Source organism: Perca fluviatilis, chromosome 14 (assembly GCF_010015445.1).
Source record: "Perca fluviatilis chromosome 14, GENO_Pfluv_1.0, whole genome shotgun sequence".
Lineage (NCBI taxonomy): Eukaryota > Metazoa > Chordata > Actinopteri > Perciformes > Percidae > Perca > Perca fluviatilis.
In genome coordinates this window covers 7,690,274-7,715,900 of record NC_053125.1, presented here as the reverse complement: position 1 = coordinate 7,715,900, position 25,627 = coordinate 7,690,274, and the positions used below count along the sequence as shown (strand labels likewise).

Here is a 25,627-nt window from a genome sequence, read left to right as displayed (position 1 = left end):
TGTATAACAATAATAATAATAATAATAATACATTTTCTCCTTCATTCTTGTCAACACTGGCTACATTAATCTGGGGGAGTTTTCTTATGCTGACTCATGCACCAGTGGGAAATCATAGGTTTTAAGGGGAAAATGGTAGAAGAACAATACTTTATCATAAATAGATATTTTGAACAAATGTTTGTCTAAAGATTAACAAGATTGACTGACCTTAACAAGTTACAGCGGTTACCTGAATGGCTTAACTACATACATTTAAAAGTAACTAGTTATTTAAACATGTCTATAAGGTTATCTTCTACCTATAAAGGCTTTTGGAACAAAACCAAACAGCTAACCGTTGTTAATAGGGCCAATGAAAAATTATCTCCAAATGTTTCATTAAAGACAAGCTTGTCACTCAACCTTATCTTTCACGTGACTGTCAGGCGATACCTATAGTTATGACACATGACGAATTATAAAACCATTTCCAAAGCAAAACACCCAATAATTTCTTTCATTATTTATTGCAGAGGAAACTAAACTGAACAAAACTTGCCATTATGTGACTGTAAATCTAAAAATGTTATTTGCCAAAGATTCTGTGAATTCATTCAGCTTTTTCAGGCACTTGACCAATCGGAAAAGTGAGTCTGAGGGTTAACAATCCCTCTGGAGAAATAATGGCCAGATATGCCTATAATTTAAAAGACATCCAAGTTTATGTTTACCCATTTAGCACCCTAAGATAGAATGTATTTAAACTATATTCATACATTGTTTGATTTTATCTTTTCTACAAAATTGTTTATAATTTATAATATAATTACAATGAAAGACACAGTACAGTGATTGTAACTGGGATAATTTCAGCTAAATTATGTAAACCTCTAAGTTTCAGAAACTTTCATCAACACCTTGTTACTCATACTTTATAAGCTAAAAAAACAAAAACAAAAACACGTATTTTTTCACTTATTTCGGAATACAAACTCTCATACACATACATTCCACATCGGCAACTCCTCAAAGTTTCTGAGGCAGAACATGTGGCTGTGTGACCACAGGAGGTAGCGTGAGCAGCTGGCAGATGCCATTGCACTCTGGTCCATGTTGCTCCTCCAGGAAATACCTGAGGCCTCTGGCAGCAAAGTTGGAGGGGCCTTTGGGGGTCTTGGTGGAGTGAATCTGGGGGTCGGTGAGGTAGGTCAGCCCTTTGCCATTGGCTGTCACCCACCCTGGAAAAAAAAAAAAGGAAGGAGTAGTTCACAACTAAGAACAAACTCATATATATATACTGTGTATATTCTTATCTTTAAGTAGGGAGGAGTGCAACCTTTGTCATATGAAAAGTATACACAATAGGTCTGTGTAAAATCATCTTGCTATATAAGGGCTGGGCAATTAATCAAAAATTGAAAGGTGATTACAATTTTGTCTCGAAATGATCACAGAAACAGAGTAATCGAGAAAAACACACGTTATTTTGTGTTGTTTTCTGAATGAAAATAGAAAACACACACACACACACACACACACACACACACACACACACACACACACACACACACACACACACACACACACACACACACACACACACACACACACACACACACACACACACACACACACACACACACACACACACACACACACACACACACACACACACACACCTTGCAGGTCTACAACAACTTCCTGGCACTCAGAGAGCAGGTAGGTGAAGTGTCCGAAGGCGAGGCCATACTCTGTAGCCTGGAAACTCTTGTCCTTCTTTCCAGTGTTGTTGGTCAGTTTGACAAAGTCCCCAAGCATGTAGGGCTCCACTGTTACACAGCCTGCAATCTCATTTCCATCTAGAATCTATTCACAAGTACAGAAAACAAGAGGGAAATCAGCAAATATGCAAAGCCCGTCTTTGTGCGCCAACCATTAACATGGCTGAGTAGTATACATTTCTCCAATGGCTTTATTAGGTCTCTACAGGTAAATTAAAAGTCTTCAGTCACTACTCAAAAGACTCACCAGAGCAAGTGTTGCAGTTTACATGGTGTTTCAATTAAAATGAGATCAAATTGATCAATGTAATCCAGAATATAAAGTCTTTTTTTTGGGGCAGTTCATCCAGGGAAGTGCAGATACGATTAGGAGAACACTCACCACTAAGCTATTATTTGTACCTTAATTTCCCATGTTACTCTTAACAGCTCACATTATAGACCACTAACTAAAAAAGAATTGGCTCTACTACAGCCATGAGATTATGTTTCTAGCTGTAAACTGACAACTGGAGGGTGTACTGGGGTGTTCCATTTAAATTTTAAACAACCATGCTCCGAGGCTGCTGCAAGCTATCCTGCACTCTGCTGTTTCTGACGTTATGTATTTGTGAGGAGGGTCCTATTAAAGAGGCATTTATGAAGGAAGTAATTTTATTCTAATGCAATATCTGACACATGTACTTTCCTTTCGATATGATCTGGCCTCACCAGTAGCGCTTCCGAGGGAATGAAGAAGATCTGAGCCATGACTTCCTTGTCATAAAGACTCTTGTTGAATTCCGTCACATAGTACTGGGCTGTCATCTGTCTCTCCACATCTTTCAGGTGAAACTGGATCTCCTTTGGCTTCAAGTAATCTTTTCCAACATAACTAAAGGACAACCAGACACAGACAACGTGAGATTTAGAAAAAAGTCATTTTGTACAGGTTGTGCCGGGACTGCGCGGCTGCATACCTGCTTAACCTCTCCTCTTGGTGTAAAAACTGCACCCATATTGCCGCTCTCTGCTTGCCCTGCATCCCCATCAGCTCCCCGATGTAAGCACACGTCTCCCTGGCTGTCCACAGCCCTGTGGCCTTGGAGAACTTCAAATGAAGAGCACCTAATTGAGATGACATTTAAAGATAAATGCAATATTTCAGTCGGACCGACAGTGGTGGAAGACGTAACCAGATCCGATAACGTTACTTCAGTAAAAGTACTGATACAAGTACTAATACCATACTGTAAAAATACTGTGTTGCAAGGAAACATCCTGCATTGTGTCCTGCAAGTATCATCAGAAAAATGTAATTAAAGTCTTAGAAGTACTCCATGCATAAGTGCTAAATCACCACTTGCCACTGTTGTACCAAATGCTTCCTTGTGAGAAAGTGTGGTCTAGACCTACACTATCTGTAAAATGTCTTGAGATAACTCTTGTTAAGATTTGATAATATAAATAAAATTGAATTGAATTTAATTGGCTAATCATTTCAGGTGTTCTTGTAGGCCTGCATATTATTGGGTAGTTTAATTCATAATAAAACATTTTATAAACTAGGTAAATGTTTTTTGTGTGCAAAGTCCTTATTTATAAAGTAACTTAAAAGGTACTCTAAGCGATGTCATACGTTTTTTAGGCTACAACATTTTTTGTCACATACAGCAAACATCTCCTCTATCTGCTATCTGCTAGCTGCCTGTCCGCTGAACACACTGTAAAAAAAAACACGGTCTCTGTAGACAGCCCAGGCTCCAAAAACACCAACAAAAACTGGCCAACCTGCACCACCAAACATAACAAACAGTCTTCCAGCCAATAACCGACAAGAAGGATTTTGGGGTGGGGGTTGAGGGGTTAGTGCACGGAAGGGAGGGGGAGGGGACGGGATGAGGACGAGGGAGGGGCGAGCTAGCCTCCGTTTTGTTTGACAATACTTCGAACGTCAACGAGAAGTGACGTCACCCAACATCGCTTAGAGCACCTTTAAGCTGTCAGATTCACGAAGCGGAGTAAAAGCAGAAAGTGGCATGAAAAGAAAAGACTGAAGTACAGTACACGTACCTCACATTTGTACTTAAGTACAGTACTTGGTTAAATGTACTGTACACCACTGCAGACCGACACTCCCTAGTGCCTAGCATGGCTAAAGAGATGTACTGATGATATAGACAGTTTCTATTCAAACTTACTGTACGCAGTTCTGTGCGTCTTGAGTTTGAATTGCGTCTTGTCGCTGTGAAGTCTCTTCAGCAGACATTCATGGCAAACTCCAGCCAGTAGTGCTTGGAAATCCTGCTGTGATAACAAATACTGACTCTCGGGGACAACACTCGTTACAGCGCTGTGTTTAAGACAGCTGTAGCACAAGGGGTTCTTTATCTGAGGGACGTTCACTTTTTCTGAAGTAGTAACGTCACTGTGTTGGGGTCCACTCTGATGCTCGTCCAGCATCTCAAATGAACTCTCTGTGGAGGTTTCAGTGGAAGCACACTGCTCAGGGAGGTTAGGGTGTGGGGTTGCTGAAGTAGCGGGTTTTACGGATATCGAGTCAACTTCACGGTTGATATTTGGGTCAACATTGAGGCTCTCCAGAGGTCTGAATTCCCATCCAGATGTGTGGTTTTTGTGCATGGGATCATGAGCAGAGTCACTGCTTTTAGAATCCAGCGTTTCCAAGAGGAAGAAACTCCCGTCAGACTCTGCTGACTTGCCGCTTTGAACGCTTCCTGCTTTTGAAACGCTGCTTGGCTGAGGTTTTCCGTTTGTGGGGGAGTTCAGGTCAGCTGAAAGTTTCTCCCACGACGACTGGGAACTGAAACTGCCACTGAGCGAGCTGGAGGATGTTCTGAGAGCTAGCTGGGATAAGGATTGCACGGCTCCCTCAGCTGCTGACTGTTTCGGCGCCAAACCAACCTCAGTCATCCAGTCCTCGTCAGTGTCCAGTGTCTCTATTCCAGCTTGAATCACTTCAAACTTATCCGAATCTGCACTCCCATTGGACGAGGAAGAGGCAGGTATTGCAGAACGAAGGGCTGTTTGGGAACCAACACCAGAGTTACAACCATGTGAGCCTCGCTTCTTGTTTCCATCAGCGGACTGTAGCACGCTGTCTGACCTGTCATCATTAACCTCAGAGGTCAGGCAGCTCTGATTACGTGCTTTTGCTTCACGTTCAACGCCACTACTTCCTGTGAAGCCGCTGCTGCTGGGCCTAGGAGACCCTGAACTACTCAAGGAGAAGTTTTGCCATGAAGAGCCGAGGTTATCTGTGCTTCCCAGAGTGGTACACAGGTCAGACTTTTGAGGTGGGTGCACAGCAGGTGAACATGAACCTCTCTCTTGTGGCTCCTCTCCTTTGGGTGCCACTTTGCAAGCCTCTGTGCTGCATTCTGTGTAGAGCGTACCAATGGTTGTCCCCAGTGCAGTTATACATAACCTCGTCTCATCTATGTCGTCTTTGGTCCCCTTACAGCTTGCGTTGGTTGTCTTGCACAGTGACGCGTGATACTTTTGGAATCTCTTCATCACCTTAGCGAAATCTTCCAGAGTGAAATTTACCAACGTGTCCTTGATGTTTCCGTAGCTGTCCGGGATAAAAGACCCCTTGTCTGAATTAAGGAAAGGCTCCACTCTCAAAAGAAGCTTGACTTGTCCGACCAGATGCATGATTTCGGCACAGAGGCCGTCTTTGTCTTGGGTATCTGCATTGCAGTAATCGTAGAAATTCGCTAAAGCTTTTTGGCAAGCTCGAGTTGCCTGCGCCACGACCTCCTGAGGAGTGCCGAGCCATTTGTGAGCGACAGTGAGAGAATAGGCAGCCTTGAGGAAGGTGTGAAGCTCCTGCTGGCTGGTGACGAGCTCGCCCTCTGCTTTGGTGAGCAGGCCGATCGCAAACGCCTCGCTCGCCTGCAGGAGGAAAGACTGCCTTTCAGAGGCAGGGCACTCCACTGAGAAACTGTACGATAACAAGCAGGTCCCTTGGGTTACCTGAAGAAAAAAAAAAGAAAAAGGAGGTCAGAGAGAAGCGGAAGAATAATTAAAGTAGTAATAAGTAGGATTTATTCCTCTTCAGGAAAACACTGATTTATGGTCGTGTCTGGATGGTAACTCAAGATTTGCGAAAGTATCACAAGATGGTTGTTAGGCATTGACGAATGGGTAAAGTCCCCCTTCATTTAAAAAAAATTAGTTTTCTTAGGTTTATGTTCCCTAAAATGTCAGACCTATAATGACTTGTATCTGTGCACAGTTTGTCACTAAAAACCTGTTTTCACATTCCTCTACTGAAGGAGGAGACGTCTGTGCACAAATCGGAGATTCAAACACATCCCGGGCAAGCGTGATTAGGTATGTCAATAATGTGCAAACCAATTGCCAATTGTCTAAAATGGCAAAAAAGAAATTTTTGGACGGGGCAACAACTTCGACACAACACGACAGAGAAACCTGAAACCTCCAGTGCAGAGGGGACTGTCAGTCCAGAGATGGAAAACCCACCGTCATCGTAGCTGTCAGCCACTGCAAGTTACAAGCCAGCAAACTAACAAAGAACATAAACAAACTTTTTATGTGGGAAAACCATGTTAAACAAACTATTAATCATAACAGTATTTTTACATACTTTAAAATATTTCTGGAGAAGGACTTTAAGGTAAGGATAGGTAGTCGGCAGCATAATCTAGGGTTGCCATCTAAACACGACCCTGATTTATGTCAACATGGCAACAGTGAGCCGTGGCAGAGGCCGGTCGATGGAACAACTCACCACATTGGTCAACACATAGAGTGAAGTGTACTGGCTGTAAACTACTGCCATCTTAGCTGCCTGAGCTGCTGAAAGAAGACGATGACTCCTGTCCCCAAGTAAAGACTGCTCCAAACAACCAGACACAAGACATTAGACAAGAAAATATACAAAGCCAACAATAGAAAAAAATACACATCATATCAGTTGGACTTACCAAATCAATATCTGGATTAGTCCTAAAAGCGTGGAAGTCCTCATCGTTCATAGACACCAATATGTTGGCCAGGATGCCAAGAGAGGTTCCAATGCCCTACAACATACACAGACATGTAGAGCAAAGGTTTATAACAGTGTGTAAACTGGGTTGTGCATGTTTACAAGCTCACAATATGGCAACTGCGATGACAATATTGTGGTTGTGGATTGAACCTTTTTATCAGGTTGAGGAAGTGTGTAGTAGCCGACCAGAGAGGCCCAGATTAGCTGTGCAGCCTCTAGCCACAGGCCTGGAACAGAGCACAAAACAGCCATGACATCAAAGGATCAGCGGAGGAAGCTATTTTCTTTCATTCGGGGAAAAAGATCTTACCTAGCTTCTGCAAAATCATTCCACGTACTTGAACACTAACAGCCTGCACAAGAGCCCGGTCACTCTCAGAGCGGTACACCCAACAACCTGCATGAGAAAACAATAGATTTGATTTTTTTATTCAGCTTGTTAAAAAAAAAAAACAGGATATATGTTTGTGACTCAAGGCAATTAGAATAATAATAGCACGTACCTGTGGCCCCGTTATTGTTAATCAGACTGCTCAGTATGTATTCTGCCTTTTGTAGTTTGCCTGCAGGGAAGATAATTGTAATGTTTATCCAGCTCTGTATAACGCACCAAAACATCAAACATATCTATAATGACAATGTGTAATGATGACAAAGCCTTCTCATATATCCATGTTATGAGTATGCATCAACTAAAGAATGCCATTGTATTCAATATTAGATAAATGAGAAATACATAAACAAATTGGCCTATGACATACATATATCCTAAATAAATAAATAAATAAATAAGGTAATACAAATCGGGGGCAAATATAAAATCAATATGTCATCTCATATATTGATGAAGTGATTTGATATGGCTCATTTATATATTTATGTTTGACTTTTATTTGTTTCAGGGGAATGTCACATTTATTTTCCTCTGTATTTATTTCCACTTCTTATCTTATATATATTTCATAGGCAAATTTTATTTATTTATTTATTTATGTGTTTATTCATGTATTTAATATGGAATAATATGGCATTCCATAATGAACCACTATTATGTCCCAAAATAGTGATTAGCATTAAGTGTTCCTCATCCGTTCACATTTACTGAGTGCCAGTAGCTCCCTAGCCTGGAAATCCAGACCCAAATCTGAAAGATTAAGGGTCTTGCATCGAGTAATGAAAATGGCCCAACTCAAGGGGCGGCACCAAGCATGCATTTGAAAATCCCACTGCACGCAATTGGATAACACTACGACCAATCACAACAATACACGGGGTGACATATCCAGATGCCCATACGCTCAGCTACCGGCGGAGCTAACTGGTACATTAAACTGTCGCCATCTGTTTAGCTCGCCTCTGGCCCGCCTATATCAGATACACCGATGTGATTGGTGCAGCTCGGCTACAAGGGCATAGTTAATGAGCATCATTACTCAATGCCACAGTGACTCGCTGAGCAAATTCAAATTGTGCTCTCGTGAGAACTTTGGATTTCCAGGGTAGTAGCTCCCCACAAAACTAAGAAAAGTAATGAAGTACGCTCAACGCCACACAGTACCAGAGTTAACGTAGACTCTGGCCTGTCGTATGACCAGCTGGGGGGCCACGGGGGTATCAGGGTGGCGTCTGTGGAGCAGCTTGGCGATCTTGAGCAGCCGCCTGGACTCGTCCGTCCAGTATAGGAAGCGGTCGACTAGGAAGACCACCGCCAGTGCCGTGCGTGCCTCCTGAGCCGCGATGGAAGCCTTCAGAAGAGCCTAGCAGCAGGGCAAACGTATTTAGTGAATATTTATTTTCAGTAACAGCACATATAAAGCGTTACTTAGCTGTGTCACTGTGTTACCAGTAGCGGAGAGAGGTGCTTGATGATAAGGTCGCTGAGGTTGGTCTTGTCTTTGGCATTGAGCGACTCTTTATACTGCCACTTCTCTGGCACAAAGGGCCACTTCATTTCCATTGCCTCCTGCAGGAGAGAGGCCAGTTCTGCACACAACAAGTCTACAGGAAACAAGAGGGATTTCGTCAATCCAATTAAAAGTGTGTGGCAGTGCAAAAAATAAACTGGTCAAATAATAATAAATAAATAAAACGGACAATCCCTGATAACTTTTTTTTGCAAAGTGGAATCAGTTTTTCTTAAAGCTTTTCTATCCTTCCTTTGGTACAGACATGCTATACTGTATGTGGGCACTGGGAAGGCAGAGGGACTGTGTTATACTGAGTTTAGAAGGAGGTTTATAATGAGTACTGCACAGCTTGCCCTACTGAAAGGCATTAGCAAAACAAAGGGAAATCCCCTCATATTCATGGAAACTCCACGTTGGATTCACCGAGCCTTTGTGCAGAATGCCTTTGTCCCTCATTCTCAACACAAACCAATATGTGTGGATCTTATGTAAGCGTAATTCCACAAACAAATGTCCTCACCCAAATCCCAATCCGACGTCTTTCCAGGCCCAAATGAAAATTGAACAAATAGCACCATCTTGTGTCTGACCTGAGCAGCTCCAGTAGTTGTGCCTCTCTGCCTCCGTGGACTGGGTGGACCGCTGAGCTGCCGCCACTGCTCCGAGGCACTCGTCCAGTAAACCCCCCACCTCCTGGCTGTCCATTCTGGTCGACAGATGTTGTAGCGGTCACCCTGGGATGAAAGGATGTCCTCTGTTCTTGGCCTCTTTACCCCCTGGCCTGTTCCTGTATTAAAACGGTGTTAGGCACTTTATTTTTGGAGTTGTGGGGCAAAAAATTACATAATTACACAATTACAATTACATAATAATCTTTCAGCATACTGGTTTGAGAGGCAAGTGGTCTGAGAGAAAACTAGACTTCTGCGCATCCTCTTGGCTCGGTTTTCAGGCTTTAGAAAATCTAGCCAGTGATGGGAGACTTTGGCCAATCACAGGACATTTCATGGAGCGAGAGCGTTCCTACTGGCTGTTCTATGCATGCATTGAATTGATTTCTGTCTGTCTGTTATGAATGTTGTCGTTACTGCCTGATGCATTGTGGGATATTTATGCCGGCGTAGTGTGCAGTATTACTTACTGTAATATTGCAAGTGTCTCATGCTCATACATTCATGTGGATTGTTTATTTAGTATTTTTTCTTTTATTGTCCATATTATTCATGTGGATTTATTTGTTATTTGTTATTTTATCATCCTGTTTATGATATGTGTGTGTATGTTGTGTGTGATGTCTGTAAGCTATTGGGACCTTGAATTTCCCCTTGGGGATCAATAAAGTATCCATCCATCCATCCATCTATCAATAGTATGCAATTCCCGTACTATTGGTTTCATACTAAGGTTTTGGACATACTAAAAAATCTCACATTATGTTTTAGCCTACTCAAGAGCATGTTAGTATGGAATTTTGGACACAGGCCTGGCGTTATTTTCTTTTTTTCATTTTTAGCCTTCTACCCACTGCAGCTTTAAAGTGATCCAAGAAGGGGGATCCCGGGGAAATGCCACACTGCTGTTGAGAAAGGATTGCACGATCAGGTCTGTTTGTACATTTCAAAACATGAGAGATTCAATCAATACAAAACTCCATTTCAAAGAAATATAATAAAGCCAATTCCTGTTTTTCTTTTTTAAATAAAAACCCATATATATATATATATGTCTTGTAATTGTTTGGAGAGTAGTCGACACATTTGCTGATGTTCCTGTATTCACCTGAAACAATGTCCCAGGTAAATGAAAACCATTTTACGGTTCTTTAAGAGAGTTACAATGGGTCTATTTAAATAATATGTGACCATTAAAAGCTCCGGCCCACCTTCAACCTGAGCGGAGTCAGAATAACTGAAAACACCTGTGTGGCTGTTCAGAGGCTTTATCAACATTGACTTTATAGTGAACCATAATTACTTCAATAACTAGGCCTGTATATCGAGACTTATCATATAGCTTGTATGTACACTCATTTGTCAAAGTTATTTAGGTGTACCCTAAAGAAAACACACATAAGTATAGCTAGCTACTGTAGCCTACTTTGACAGCGAAAAACAAATCCACAGCCATAACTCAACAGGAGTGGAAGTCAATGTTGTTTATGTCGTCGCATTTAAAATAACTCTGCCCCCCTTAAACGTTAAGCTTACACGACTCCCTGTCTCTTTTACTATGGTATCCGAATGATAACACAGTTTTTCATTAAACACTAATTAAACAGCACCCACCCGTCTTCAAGTTTGTCCCATAGACAGTATATAAGTTTTGTCCTCGTCTTCCTGGTAGGGCAGTCCTATGCGGTGCTGCCTTCAAATAGTGTCGGAAATATCGCAATTCCAACTGGAGCGACCTTGTGCACGAGTCCTTGCACTCTTCAGTGATGAGGTGTGCGATTACGGAATTTGAGGTGTTGTACAATAACAATGGACCAAAATCAGTGTTTAACTTTTCTACCATACTACTATACTCACTTAGGCCCGCATGACATGTCGTTATAAAGAAAGCAAACCCTATTTTGTAATAATGAACTAATACTACTAATAATAACAATAACTGAAAATGTAATTATATTCAATACTTACGGTTTTGAATTGAAAGCACACGTAATATTAATTACGTGTGCAATAGTTCTGTGTTTTATAAATAGGCCATGTATGTTTTTTTATTGCTTCTTATATATATATATACATAATTTTTATATTTACTATTTTTCCTTTATTGCATATTCGATTTGTAATTTAAACCTACTTATTTTCATTATTATTTTTATTTTAATATGTCCCTTACTTTTTCAACTTAATTTTTTATTTGTTATTTTTATGGAGCCTCTTGGCATGCTGGTAAACATTTTCACACGTCTGTACTTGAATTTTATGGTTATCACTCACTTAGTCTCGATTGATTGCCAGACCTATATCTCCACAGCATTGCTGAGTAAGATCACTCACTTAATCCCGCATGACATGAACGCAACGTGTGACGTTATAATGGGGGCAAACCCTATTCCAAAAAAAGAAAGAAAAATGCAACATATATTTTCTCTATTTGTCATGCCGTGTTGTACATGGGCTACATTCATTAATAAATCAATTCATTCATTAATTGAGTGATTAACAAATGCATGCATTCCACATTCTACCACTGCAGCAGAGCTCTGCCTCTTGTTTAGCCCACTGAAATAAAAACATATTAAAACATTCCGAAATGTATGAGGTGTATGTGAAAGCAGCACAGACCTGGAAGTGTGGACATGTGTGAGGTTATAAAGAAATGATTGATAGTTGACAAGACGCATTAATATTGCAGAGCAGCGACCACTATGCTGGATTGTTGTGGATGGTGTGTAATGATGCGAAAGCAGCACACACACACACACACACACACACACACACACACACACACACACACACACACACACACACACACACACACACACACACACACACACACACACACACACACACACACACACAACAAGCGCGTGCAGCCCGTGGTGCTGCTGTGCTCCTACCAATAGGCGGGACTGTGGCTCTGCAGTCGGACTGCGAGCTGCACAGCTGGAACGTGAGCGTACGGGCTGACACGCGGTCCAGCTGCGGCCAGATGACTGCGCGCAGCTGCTTTCTCCTACACCAACACACATCACATCCACAAGTTGCTTCCGAGCGCGCCACGAGATGACTTGTGCGCACTGTAGGGTTAATGTGCCGTAAATAAAAAAAGAAAAATCCCCGCAGAGCTCATTCAGAGACACGCCAGCATCAACTCCGAAGAAGGATCCGAGTGCAATTATCTTCTGATGAGTTTTTTTTTTTGGGTTCCATCATCTGCGCCTGTCTCCCTCCGCAGGACCCTGGTGTTCCCACTTCTCAGCCGAACAGGCGTTTTAAGTGTGATGTAACGCTTTTCATCTCAGCAGCTCACTCCACAACTGTTACCACGGTCGCCTCCTCTCTCCCAGAGCATGGGACCCTTCAAACTCTAAAAGGTAAGAAATGTGTCATAACGTGCATGTTAGTAAACCGAGCCTAGGCATTTTTACGCATGGCGGGTTTCAGCTGGCTTTCTTTTCTCGTCTGCTCAGGCACTTACAGTATATTTAGAAGAAAACCCGCCACAGGGTAATGTGGCGTGCCTGTCTTACACTTACACTCCTTGATCACTTGATATAGTAGGCTACGTGAGTGTACGTGTGTATTGTTGTATTGCAACAGTAGATAACAAGCTGGGGCTGATGGTTCTTGCACCATCAGCCCCAGCGAAGTCAGAATTTCATGTTGACTCATTAGGGAGTCATGAGTGCGCTTTGTACTTAGTGTTGGGAAAAAAAAGTACCCACAGCTGTTGTGCTCCGACTTGCAGAAGACAGAAGTTGCAATCCAACATCTGTCCATTATATCTGCTAGCAGAAACAATGGAAATGACGGGTCGTTGCACTGTTATTTTCAGGAAGAGGCGCATGAGTAGAGGAGGATGGAGGAACGCCTGTTCCTAAAATTAGATTGAGGGAGCGGCAGGATCTTTATCTTGCTTGACTGGGATGTGAATGATGGTAAACAAAAGCCTGCAGGCATGCAACGTTATGGCTTGAGCCATCTGGGAATGAGGAAAGGGGGCGGAGATGGAAGTTATCTGGCCGAGGTATCCATCAAATGGCACTGACACTAGAGCCCTGGCAGCTCAGCTAATAACCAGTAAACACCTGATGAGATTTGGCCATAAACTGGGGGCTGTGTCCCCAGCTCACCGTGACTCAGCCGTGGCTGCTGAATTAAACAAGCGAGAGGTCAGACGTACCTTTCCTTCAATCAGTCAACTCATTACCAGGCTGCAGCTGTCTGACTGCAGTGATTCAAGGTGATTTTCTCCCACCGGCCTCAAAGCAGCGGGGGATTACGAGGTATCCTTAAGTGCTGATTACTTTCTCTGCAAAGTCTTTGCTTGTACTTCACCCCTGCCTTATCCACCCATGCTGTGATGTCAGAGCAGAGGGATTTGACTTGGAAGCTGTGACCGGCTGCCTGTCTGGACATTTGAAAGTCTAAGCAGCTGTAGCTTTGCAGCCCATCACATCCTTGTGCGAGGGAGAAAAAAAAAGAAGCCACTTCACTGTTTTTCAATGTTGCTGATCTGGCCGGAGCTGCGTGCTGCTGATTAACCGCTCCTTATTTTTTATTTATTTTTTTTTAAATATTGGACAAGCTCGCTTTGTGTGCACTTGTTCATCCACATCATCTGATTAGGGGATGCAAATGCGGCAGCCATCCACAGCAGCCATCGCATATGACAGGCAAATGTGTCACCAAAGCACAAATCAATAGAACAGTTAGTCCAAAGTCCATTTTATCAGGCCGTGGCTTATATGGTTAGCAGTTACTTTAAAGTAACTTCTGGTCTCACGTACCCAACAGGTGAAGTGGTGCTTGAAAAAGAAAAAAAAAAGATTTCATGGATTAAGAGCAGCATTGTGGTTAAATCAAGTAGCCTAGACGAGATAAAATAAATAAATAATAAAACATACTCCTGCATGTCCATTTCTCCTCTCTCTCCTCCGCTGCCGCAGTGCAATTACTTCAGGCCTCTGGAGCGGCCACCCTTGATATTCAGCATCACTTCCAGCCACCTCCTCCACCTCAACCTGCAGCAGTGTTGCACTTATCATGAAAGCCAGCCATAATTGGATCCATTCTGCAGGGCTGCTGCTTTATGCCAAAGAGACCAAGAGCAACACATTTGGGAGGAGAAGCAAGGCAGAACAGAGTGACAATAGTGAGGATGAGCAACAAAACTCAATCAACACGGGAGAAAAAGCAAGCAAGAAAAATAAAAATAATTACAAAGAGCAGACAGGAGCTAAGCCAGACGTACGGTCTAATGCACTTTCTGCCTCGGCCCGCTTTCTGCCTCCTCTTCTCACTTTTCATCAGCTGATCCCATCTATCTCTCCCCAGTCCCTGTGATACACTCCTGGTTACCTGGATCGACCTTTCTCACCTTACCTGCTAGGTTCGCATTCACATCAATTGACAACAGGAAGGTACTCAATATCTGCACTAAAATTTTCTTCTGAACTAGTTGTTGGTTAGGGCTGGGTATTGTATGAACAATTCCGATACCGGTACCAATACCGATAAAGTGATGTTGATACCGGATCCTGAACTTATAAAATCCCTTTTAACAAAAAGAAATGACAACATTAAACATTACAGGACAAATCTTTTTATTTGTTTTTCAGCTCCCACTACGTGAGCCCCCGTCTCTCTGTGCGTAACGTAGACTTTCTCCTGCCTGCCTTTACAGCGTGTAACGTTTGACAGCCAATCACAATCATAATTAGATCTTGGTAGAAGCATGCTGCATGCTTATAGGCTCACTGACGCTGATGAGATTTGCTCCTAAGGCCGGCTACACACTGGCTGCGTGGCGTGAGCGTGTCAGCTGCGTGGCGTGTCCGTTCATATTTCGGCTCCCAGGTTAGAGCTTACACACTGCCTGCGTGACACGCATTTCTCAGCCACGCCGTGCCTTCTAGAAATAGAACCGACGCCTATTTTTCACGCGACATGCAAGCGTGTTGGAAGCGTTTCCAGGCAAAATAGAATAGGAAAAGATGTTTATATGTCATTTTGACACAAATACATATTAATAAATGACATGTTGATGTTTGAAAGTCTCTAGGTTTTGATATAGGCTAAATGCAGATATAAATGTAATAAGAAAAAGAGAGATTTTCTAATATTGCACCTGTCAGTACAGAACGAAATATTCTGTAGCCTATTTTGCCGTCAATACTGCCGACGTTGTCTTTGCTGTAATCAAATCAGTATATATTTATGTTTAACATGGTATTTCATTTTATCAATGGGAAACATACATGTGTCCAGACAAGGCTAGCAGCAGCAGCTCCGCGTCAGACACGTTTCTGGTGTGTAAAGACATAGAAAAATCCACGCAGCTGACACGCAACAGAGACGCCACGCTCACGCCACGCAGCCAGTGTGTAGCCGGCCTTTAGGGATTGAAATTTGGTATTAAATGACGTGCCTTTTCCCTTTATACTAAGGAGGTAAATCGGTCTGTGCCTAAAAAGTATCGAATTCAGCACCAAGCCCTAATTGTTGGGAGTGTTTTTAAACTGATTTAAACACCATAAAAAAGAATTTACAGACACAGCATAGGCAGAGGTGGATCCTAAAACTATATTAATAAATTAGAGCTGCACAATACTGTATATAGGTTCTTTATCATCATCGCAATATCAACTTGTGCAATAAACACATCGCGAAAATCTGCGACATATCGGCAATAAAAGTCCAACACAGCTTTTTTTTTTTGCTAGTTGAAAGAGAATATGAGTGGAAAACTGCGCTTTGAAATGCAGCTGTCATTCTTTTTTTAGTGCTGCCTTTTATATTCAATTCAAAGTTCAATTTGTTCAATACAATAATGTTGGATATATAAATAATGTTTCAAATGGTTCCTAACCCTTGTTTTAAATCCAACAAGCAATTTCTTGTGTTGTAGCAGAATACTGATCGCAGCAGAACTGTGAACACTTTGATATCTGTTTATTTATCGCGAGGTATATCGTTATCGCGATATTCAACGTTATCGCATATCGCATATTTTCCTCATATCGTGCAGCCCTACAACAAATGAGCTAATTGTGAGTGGATGTGACTTCACTTAACGCAAACAGGTTCACTTTTAAAACTTCCCCCAATGGTTGATTCCAGAATAAGAGGCTTAGTCATCTCTATTCTTTCCCTGTCCCTCGGTGGATCTTTCTGTTCCACAGTCACATCTTCAGTTCCCATTAAAGGGCACAGACCATGTAAAATCTCAGTATGTCAATGCACCTCACCTTTAAAGGCATGGCTAGAATGCAGACACAGAAGAGTGGGAGACATAGGAGGGGAAGGTAGCTGTTGAGGGAAAGTGGTGGACCTGAAGAGCTATAAATCAAGCTGTGGCTGGAATTAAATCAGTCAGGGGGAAACGCAGTAGTGGATCAGGCTGGTGGGAGGGCGGATCGAAACTCCCTTGCTGCTGTATCTAAGCTAGTGTAGTGATTACTTAAGGCAGTGAATTAGCAGTGATGGCGATTGCATGGCTGTGATTAGTTAAGGTTTCAGTTGACTGGCATCATTCTGTTCCACAGGTGTTAGGCGCGCCTCACTTTCAGAAGGGGAATCCGATTTGTTTTTGAGAACGCCTGTGGTTTACTGCACCTGCAATCAAAAATGTGCATTCATTTCTTTACTTTTGTTTTCATCAGTCTGTTTGCACCATCTCCCACACTTTTTATCTGAATGTGCAATAATGAATGGAGCAGGAAACTGTGGTTTTTGTGGTAGGCTATAGCCTGGTCTGCTCAGGGATGCAAGCTGTTTTAGGGAGATAGATAGATAGATAGATAGATAGATAGATATAAACAGGAACTAGCCAAGGCTAACACTGTTAGAGAAAGCCTGCAGGGGGAATGAAGAGGCTGGCTGTGTGAATGAATGTGAAACTCCTAGCGTACACACATAACCTGAAACTAGTTCATGACTGCTGTTTAAAACCACCGTGTAGCTCAGCGAACACCACCCTGACAGGAAGTAGGAAATGAAGCAGATAAACACTGCAAAGAACAAATTAATCTCTAGAGATGTACAGTATGTGCCCTGCTCTGTAAAACACACACACACGCGCACGCACACACACACACACACACACACACACACACACTCACACACACACACACACACACACACACACACACACACACACACGCACACACAGACGCACACACAAGTGCGTCTCACTATCTTTGTGGGGACCTGTCATTGACATAATGCATTCCCTAGCCCCTTACCGTAACTTTAACCACCACAACTAAATGCCTAACCTTAACCCTTACCCTCACCCTAACCATAACCTAATTCTAACCCTAATCCTAAAACCAAGTCTTAACCCCCAAACAGCCCTTTAAAGTTGTGGGGTCCAGCATTTTGGCCCCACAAAGCAGTCCAGACCCCACAAGTATACTGTATTCCCGGTTTTTGGACCCCATGAATGTAAAACAAGAACACACACACACACACGCACGCACGCGCACACGCACACGAACACACACACACACACGCACACACACACTTCTTAGAAAAGCTGAATTATGAAAAAGGAAGGAATGACTCCAGCATAACTAGGTGCCTGAGCCCAACCAACGGCTGTTTTTTTTGGGTGGATGTTTTCCTGCAGCTACACTGCCTTAACCTCCCGTGTGTCTGCATGGAGGGTGGGCCTCTGGTGTCTCCGGGTAATGGAATGGAAGCTTGCTATTAAAGAAATAGTTTAACATGTTGGGAAATATGCTTATTCACATTCTTGCTGAGAGTTAGATGGGAAGATCGATACAACTCTAATAAAAAACACCTCTAAATGTACTCTGCCAGCAGCTGTTATCTTAGCTTTAAAACATGTTTACCAGGCAACCAGTGGAGACTCCAGGAGGTTACTGGTCCCAGGCCAAGCATTGTTTAGCACTTTTGTATTCATTAACCACACCAGATATAACATGTTATCTGGTATAGCAAGTGCTGGCAGGTTTGTCTTTATGCTAAGCTAACTGCCTGCTGGCTCTACATATTTACTGAACAGGCATGCGAGTGGTATCCTAGCTTCTATCCTATCATCTAGCGCTCTGCAAGAACGCAAATAATCACATTTCCCCAAATGTCAAACTATTGCTTTAATTTGTGGAATTCAGACATTTTCCCATAAATCATAAGTTTGTATCCTCCTTAGTCCGATATCTAGCAAATGCATTCTTCTTGCAACATGCAAATATTTCGGATTACTGTACTGTCATTACATGGAATATGTTTGCCCCAGATGAAACACTCCGTAACCACAGGAAGTGATGTTCCTGACATCAGCATTGCAGAAAAGCAGAAAATGACTCCTGACCTGTGCATGTTGTGAAATTATCAGACAGTTGGCAGAAGAGAAACAGACTCTAATCTACTGCAAAGAATGATGTGTCAAGTTTGGTCTTTTACACAATGTTCCGTGTGGCCTCAGCCTTCAGTCATCACATGGCGAGATGGAAGTTACATTTGTGTGTGTCAGGGAGAGAAGTGACAATCTAAGAACCTCTAATATAGAAAGAAAACTGTATCTAACAGTAATGTATTCAATTACATGAGAACGTTTGTAATACGTTAAAGAAAAAAAAAGGGTGGGCATGCAGAAATATACTCGCCACATTTCACACATGCATACCAACAACACCCTTCCGGTATTTGTTATGAAGCAAACTTTCGCATCTGGTAAAAGGACAGAAGTTTGAGCAGGAAGCCTCAAAACAAAGCAGTAAAAACAATGTGACACATTGATACAGTATGGGGGAGGGGGCACAGCAATGCCCTTTCTGTCTCACACATGACACTTTTCATTTGAAGTCAGAAAGTTGAGATGTGGGACATGAGAGTGTGCCAGATGTGGAACAGGATGCGTGACTTTTTTCGTTTTGGAGGACGTAATAAAACATTACACTCTAGCAGCTGCTATGTCCAAGCAACACGTTGTGAAATGTGCATATTTTCCTATTCCTAAGAGTATGAAAAAGTGCTGCTTGCCTCCTTCACACACATACATATATATATATATATATATATATTTAGCTTTTGAGAGAGGGATTGAAGTTGCATTTTTTTCTTCCTCCTGTGTTTTCCATCATGACTCTCCCTCCCTATTTGATATTTTGCCCTCTTCAGCCAACAATCTCTTTCCATGTTTGACTGGGCTGAAGAGAGGTTGAGTACGCTCTCTTCCTGCCTCCCTTTATCTCCCATTCCTCCTCTCCTCCCTACGTGTCACCCCCACCCCACCCCTCCTCCGTCCCTAAGGAGCAACTGTAGCTGCTAATCTCAGTTCGCAGCCGGTGCGCCCCCACCGATGTGGCATTCAGCGTGTCCAGGGAAAAGGAAACGTTTCCCTTCCTGCTCTCAGTACCCTGCAGTCTGTAAATAGAGCCTGTCAACAGCTGCTCTGTAGGCCCCTCTGGAGAACTAAATCTGTCCCATCATGCACCCTTGCTACAACTTCCTGTAACAAACTAGGGGGTGTTAGGCAAGAGATATGGGTGGTGTGTGTGTATGACATGAAGAAGTGGTGTGTGTGTGGTTTTGAAGTCTTGTAATTTCATCCACATGGTGTCACCAGGCTGAAAAATGAGATAAAGCTCTAAAATGCAGATTACTGGCTCTCACTTTCCAAACTTGGGTTAACGTTACAGTAAATAAATGATCATATTCATTTGAGACCAACCCTTAAACTACATTTACACTGTGCCACCAGGATGGGTTTGTTCTAAAGGCTAAAGCGTTTTTAGTTGTGGCATATGATGAAAGGACGGAAAACTGACCTTTCTTTAAATGCGTTTCTAATTAAAGTACGTAACATGCTTACATTACATACTTAAACTTAAACTACACAACAAACATAGTTATTTTAACCTTAATCGTGATATTATTCTAAACCTTACCAAGTAGTTTTGTTTCAATTCAGTTTTAACGTTAACCACGTGTTTAAAACAGAGACCGTTCCACCAAGTGCACTGATCATAAAAAAAAAACTTGTTTCAAAACCCTTGAAACATATTTGAAAACGCAGTTTGATGTATTGGGACGTCATTTTTAGGGACAGGGTTGTACATTGAGGTCTTTACATGACTTGTAGCTCTGTTAATGCTGTGCTTGGGCCCAGTGGTGATCAATGCTAACGACTGCATGCTAACACGCTCACAGTGACAATGCTGTCATGCTGATGTTTAGCCAGGTACTGTGTTTATCATGTTCACTATCTGGTTTCAGTGTGTATTTTGTAGGTTTTTGGTCATAAACCAAAGGATTGGATGAATAGTATTGACCTGACGGTGACTCTAGATGACAAAGTCAGTGCATCACGTCAGTCGCGTGGCTAAAATGCTGGAGCTAGAACCTTTTAACATGTTTGTGTGTAAGGCAGAATGAACAGTGCCGGCCTTATAGCTAATCAGAGTGAATAAATGCATCCCCATCTTTTACCTCAGGACCATTATCCATGAAAACATCAATCAAACTTGTTTTACCCAAATCCAGTGGGGAGGGAATGAAACTGAATCGATGGCTGTATGGAGACTGTGCATCAGCTCTGCGTATTTACTAGCATGGAAATGAGCCCATTATGGGAATATCAATAGCAGGATGGATGTCATTATCTGTGTGTCTGTCAGTGTCTGATCATCAATCAGTGCGAGTGTCAATTCCAAGACATAAAAAGATTTTGAAGATTTATGCAGCCAGTTTCCTTCTAATGTGTGGGCTTTGTAAGAAGGCATACTTAGCAGAGCCTGATGTGATTTAGGCAGGGGCAATTCAGCTATAAACACCCTAATTTACTCCATTGCATAGAAAATATATACTCACTTTACACAAGAATTTAAATACAATATTAATTTCATGCTTTATCTGCAGTTCGCAGATAAAGCATTAAATTCATATTGTATTATACTTTTTACAAGTGAAAAATGCATAGGTGTGCCACAGGTCAGCCCTATCTGCTAGAAATAACTTTCCCATACAACAAAACTGCATTCTCAGTTATGTTTGGAGGGAAACTGGGAAATGTTTTGATTTCATTTTATACATCACACATTTTAGTTCTTATTACAAATATGTTTCTAATCAAAGTCTGCGAAAACCCATGTAGAGATAAGGCTGTGGTAGATGAATGGGTCAAACAAACACACTTTCACCCAAGAGACAGCTGTTCGTGTACTGTGTGTACTGTGACTTGTTTATGCAACATACTTACATCACTTACTTAACTTAAATGATGTAACCAAAGTACTTATTTTTACCCATCATCTCTTTCAAGAAGTTTTGTGTAAATCCACAACATGTTTAAAACAGCAACTGTTTTCACAATGTGTGCCAGCCACTGGAAAATTCCCCTTGAACCATAATTGAGAATGGAGTTTCATTGTATGGGAACGCGATTTTTTAGGAGACAGGGTTGCACAGGTATTATGAAGTGGCGAACAGTTTTCATGTTGTTTTATGGCTACAAAAGTGAGAATGAGAAGGACGGCAGTGAGAAGGTGTCTTTCCGTGTCAAGCCGGGGGATCTGACATTTTCAGTGCCCACGAAACCAGCAGCACACTACAGATTCCGCATTGCCAGGATTGACCAGGCACCCTTCAGCTTCCCTTTATCCCCGCTGCGCCCCAACCCACCCCTAATCTGCCTGATCTATGGCACTGGATCGTCGTCACCAGGCAACCAAGGATGACACCAAAAGCCCTCACAGCGTGCGCTACCTAACAATCGATTTACCGCTTTACGTTAATAGAACCACGATCAGAAATCATGTGGGGAAAATACTGAAAGAATTGCAGAAAAGGCAGAAGGGGGGGAGGCTGTTGAGGATAAATCAGTGTCTGAATCCTCCTCAAAGCACGGAGAGGCTTGTTCTCTGGGTTGCGACAAAGAGCTCTTGTCAGCGGGATGATGAATGGACAGTAAGACGGTATCATCATCAGCCTGTGCCGCAGTGCCAGAATAGACTCCGTTAAAAGCAGGTTCACCCTTTGCACAGGTGGCACTGTAACCCATCCTAACCAGATGTCCTTGCATCTGCAGCTCTTGAGGACAGACTGTTCTGAACTGAAATGCAAAGAAATGCAGAAGCGAAAACGCGAAAATCAATTTCAGAACAGATCTGGATGGCTTTTATTAATAATGGCTCTTGTTGTGTGGCAATAATACACTCTAGGGCCATTTCCCTTCTGATTATATTCATGAAATGTGAGCAGTGGTGTCTGTTTTTTTTTCTTTTTGTTAGTCAGCTTTCACAGGTCTGTTTTGTTTTGAGGTTTCAGACATACCAGTCTATGGCTCTATGGCTCAGAGATGCATTTCCTGTGGTGACTTTAACATCTTCACATGAACTTTCAGGTCTATCCATAGCTATATATATATATATATATATATATATATATATATATATAAACAGTGTGCGGTTTGTGAAAAAAGTAGATGGGGGGAGGGGGGGTTTGATCATGCACAACAAAACAAAACATGCAAGAATTAAATCCCCCTTTCAGTACCATGGCTCGGGAGTGTTTTAATCCAAATCCGATCTTTTCCCTAAACCTAACGAGTCGTTTTGGTGCCTAAAATTAAACTGTCATCGCCGCATGACGCTCACTTTTTCTGGCATAACTCCACTACCACGGCCCCTGAAAGGAGCGTCATCTGGCGGTGCCTGTAGCCGGCTCACAGTCACCTGTTGGCGGCTAAACAACTGCCGCTGGTAGCCGGCGTCCCGGAGCTCTGTAGAAGGTAAGGATTTCATCGTTCTACGGCTCTATAGACTGTTCACGTTACAGCGCTTTACTTATAGAACTATGGTCTGTTGGTGAAGTAGCATTGATCACTTTGTGGGGGGAGATACATACATTTTGCGGGGGATAAAAATAATTAAGCAAAGGCAGGGTAGACCAGAAAGGGGAAAATCCCATCGTAAAATCGTACCCTGTATATACATATATATATATATATATATATATATATATACACAGCACATCATTTTGAATGTGGTCCTGCAGTCTGTCATTTCTTTACACTCTCTCTCTCCATGATCTGACCCCGTTCTTTATAAAAGGCACAGATTTGAGGTTGAGTATTTCCCTCTTTCCTCATCATTTCACTCTCGCTCTATGACTGATGATTGAAGCTTTAGGGCTATACTTCCCTCTCTTTCTCCATCGTCTCGTTTCCCTCCATCCCTGAAGAAATGTGCGAATGTGTGTAGCTGAGACAGCTCGTGAAGCCTGTAATTGAGTGTGTCCGCCCACCGCGTTGCAGCAGAGACAGCGCAGGGGAAGGCTTCATTGTGTCAGGCACAATGGATACGTACACACACTCATCACACTCCGCCACAGAACCACAACATTAAACAGCCATTAGTCGATCCAGCAGCATGCTATGTTGCGGATTACGTGGCCTAACTTTGTCACTCGAGCGTAACCTCAGCGTTACCTTCACGCTTATCAGCAACACACCAAAATATCCAGTGGCTTCTTTAATCTCCTATTTTACACCAAGATCAAGCAGCATCCGTTATAGGAGATCGGATTAGTGTATTTGACTGCTTCAGACTCAATATACGCATCCAGGATTATAGAGTAAATAGATTCCCTCAGGTTATGTCTACTTCTCTAGGTAAAAACATGTATTTTGTGCGTTTGTGTAGAGGTGTGTGTATTGACTGGGCAGTAAGATGAGGTTGCCATGGTTCCCTGCTGCGAGGACTTATTCAATCAACAAGAAAACTACAAGTACAAATTTCTTTCTTAACGTATTTCTGCAACACATGTATGACACAATGCCATCATGGATGTCCAAATATTTGACTATTATATGACTTTAATACTTTGGTTGCAGTGTGTTCTGGTTGTACACAACAAACTGCATTGGAGCCTGTGAAGGACAGATAATAAATTGTGGTTTCCTGTTTATTGTGTTTGTGGCTTTTTATAAGTTTTTCTTTAAAGGTCCCATGACATGGTGCTCTTTGGATGCTTTCATATAGGCGTTAGTGGTCCCCAAATACTGTATCTGAAGTCTTTTATATAGGCCTTAGTGGTCCCCTAATACTGTATCTGAAGTCTCTTTCCAATTCAGCCTTGGTGCAGAATTAGAGCCACTAGAGCCAGTCCCACAATAAGCTTTTCTTAGGATGTGCCATTTCTGTGTCTGTAGTTATTGAGGAGGAGAGGGGGGGATCAAGGTGGAGGGTGGGGGTGTGGCCTTGACCAACTGCCACTTTGCTCGTTTGAAAGCGATGATGTCTCTCTCTCATGGGTGGGCCAAATTCTCTGGGCGGGCAAAGCAGAGAAAGGGGAGGTAACCTTGCTCCTTATGACCTCATAAGGAGAAGATTCCAGATCGGCCCATCTGAGCTTTCATTTTCTCAAAGGTAGAGCAGGATACCCAGGGCTCATTTTACACCTATCACCATTTCTAGCCACTGGGGGACCATAGGCAGGCTGGGGGAACTCATATTAATGTTAAAAAACCTCATAAAGTGACATTTCCATGCCATGGGACCTTTAACACGCCACATTGAAGTCAAAGCAGGCTAAACTGTCTACGTATTCTGCCATCAATATTACGTTGTTTGTATTCTAAATTTGCATCAGTGCAACATGTTAACCATCCAACACATTCTCACTCCCAACTCGCACATATGGTTGCATGGTCAGGACCGCAACTAAACTACTTGGTTAGGTTTAGGCAACTAAACTACTTGGTTAGCTTTAGGCAATTAAAGTTTTTGGTTAGGTTTAGACAAATAAACGTAGGTCTAGGAAAAGACCCTGGATACTATTGTTAAGTAACTTAAGTTGTGTTCGCAAGTTTGAATACATCAACGTTGCCTTTTGGTCTCACACGGGACACAAACAACAGCGTTCTGGGTGAAAGTCCTTGTTACTAACCGATCTGTACTGGAAATCAACCGATTTGTTTTGAACCTATCCCCTGACCAATGGGACCATCCTCGCCCTAACCATTTGAGGTCAGTGCCTAACCTAAACCATCTTTGCACATGTGTAAAACAAATGGGCTTTCCGGTACGGATCGAGCAGTGACCGTCCTTTTCATCCACCCCGACCTCCCCCCTACGTGGACTTTTGTTTTTGCTATTTATACTACGTCACCTGACTTCATGCTTAGAGGCAGCCCTGCACGCGCCTTATGACATACAGTATGTAGACAGTTCAGCGTGCTTTGACCTCAATGTGGCTTATACTTATCAGATCAAAAGGACTCATTACGAGTCAGAGCTG

General features: G+C 42.4%; 2 protein-coding genes across 7 annotated transcripts in view; one reads left to right on the top strand and one right to left on the bottom strand.

Annotated features, from left to right (window-relative positions):
* Positions 1-493: 493 nt before the first annotated feature.
* Positions 494-11,054, bottom strand: alpk1 (alpha-kinase 1). Of its 2 annotated transcripts, none has more exons than XM_039821543.1 (14): positions 10,973-11,054; positions 9,278-9,474; positions 8,624-8,778; positions 8,339-8,537; positions 7,284-7,343; positions 7,091-7,177; positions 6,931-7,007; positions 6,716-6,811; positions 6,520-6,624; positions 3,944-5,741; positions 2,723-2,870; positions 2,475-2,637; positions 1,662-1,848; positions 494-1,220 (listed from the first exon to the last, which is right to left on the bottom strand). In XM_039821543.1, exons 2-14 carry the CDS (start codon positions 9,390-9,392, stop codon positions 1,009-1,011), a joined length of 3,402 nt encoding a protein of 1,133 aa, XP_039677477.1. In that variant the 5' UTR covers positions 9,393-9,474; positions 10,973-11,054; the 3' UTR covers positions 494-1,008. The 2 variants fall into 2 exon arrangements, with proteins under 2 accessions (XP_039677477.1, XP_039677475.1); XM_039821541.1 differs by lacking the exon at positions 10,973-11,054 and adding an exon at positions 10,213-10,346.
* A 1,228-nt stretch (positions 11,055-12,282) lies between these two features.
* The window catches only part of LOC120572295 (RAS guanyl-releasing protein 2-like), a 54,632-nt gene continuing 41,287 nt past the window's right edge, over positions 12,283-25,627 (top strand). For 2 of the 5 annotated variants that reach the window (XM_039821548.1, XM_039821546.1), the window contains exon 1: positions 12,283-12,732. The gene's annotated coding sequence lies outside the window, so the exon portion shown is untranslated. Of the gene's footprint in view, positions 12,733-14,713; positions 14,782-25,627 lie in introns of those variants that run through there. The other 3 variants (XM_039821545.1, XM_039821550.1, XM_039821544.1) reach the window with 3 other exon arrangements.

Coding starts and splice junctions, on each gene's coding strand:
- alpk1 (XM_039821543.1), bottom strand. CDS start 9,392: ATGGACAGCCAGGAGGTGGGGGGTTTACTGGACGAGTGCCTCGGAGCA. Junction 7,178..7,283: donor TAACAATAACGGGGCCACAG/GTACGTGCTATT, acceptor TTTCTCATGCAG/GTTGTTGGGTGTACCGCTCT. Junction 1,849..2,474: donor TTCCCTCGGAAGCGCTACTG/GTGAGGCCAGAT, acceptor ACTTGTGAATAG/ATTCTAGATGGAAATGAGAT.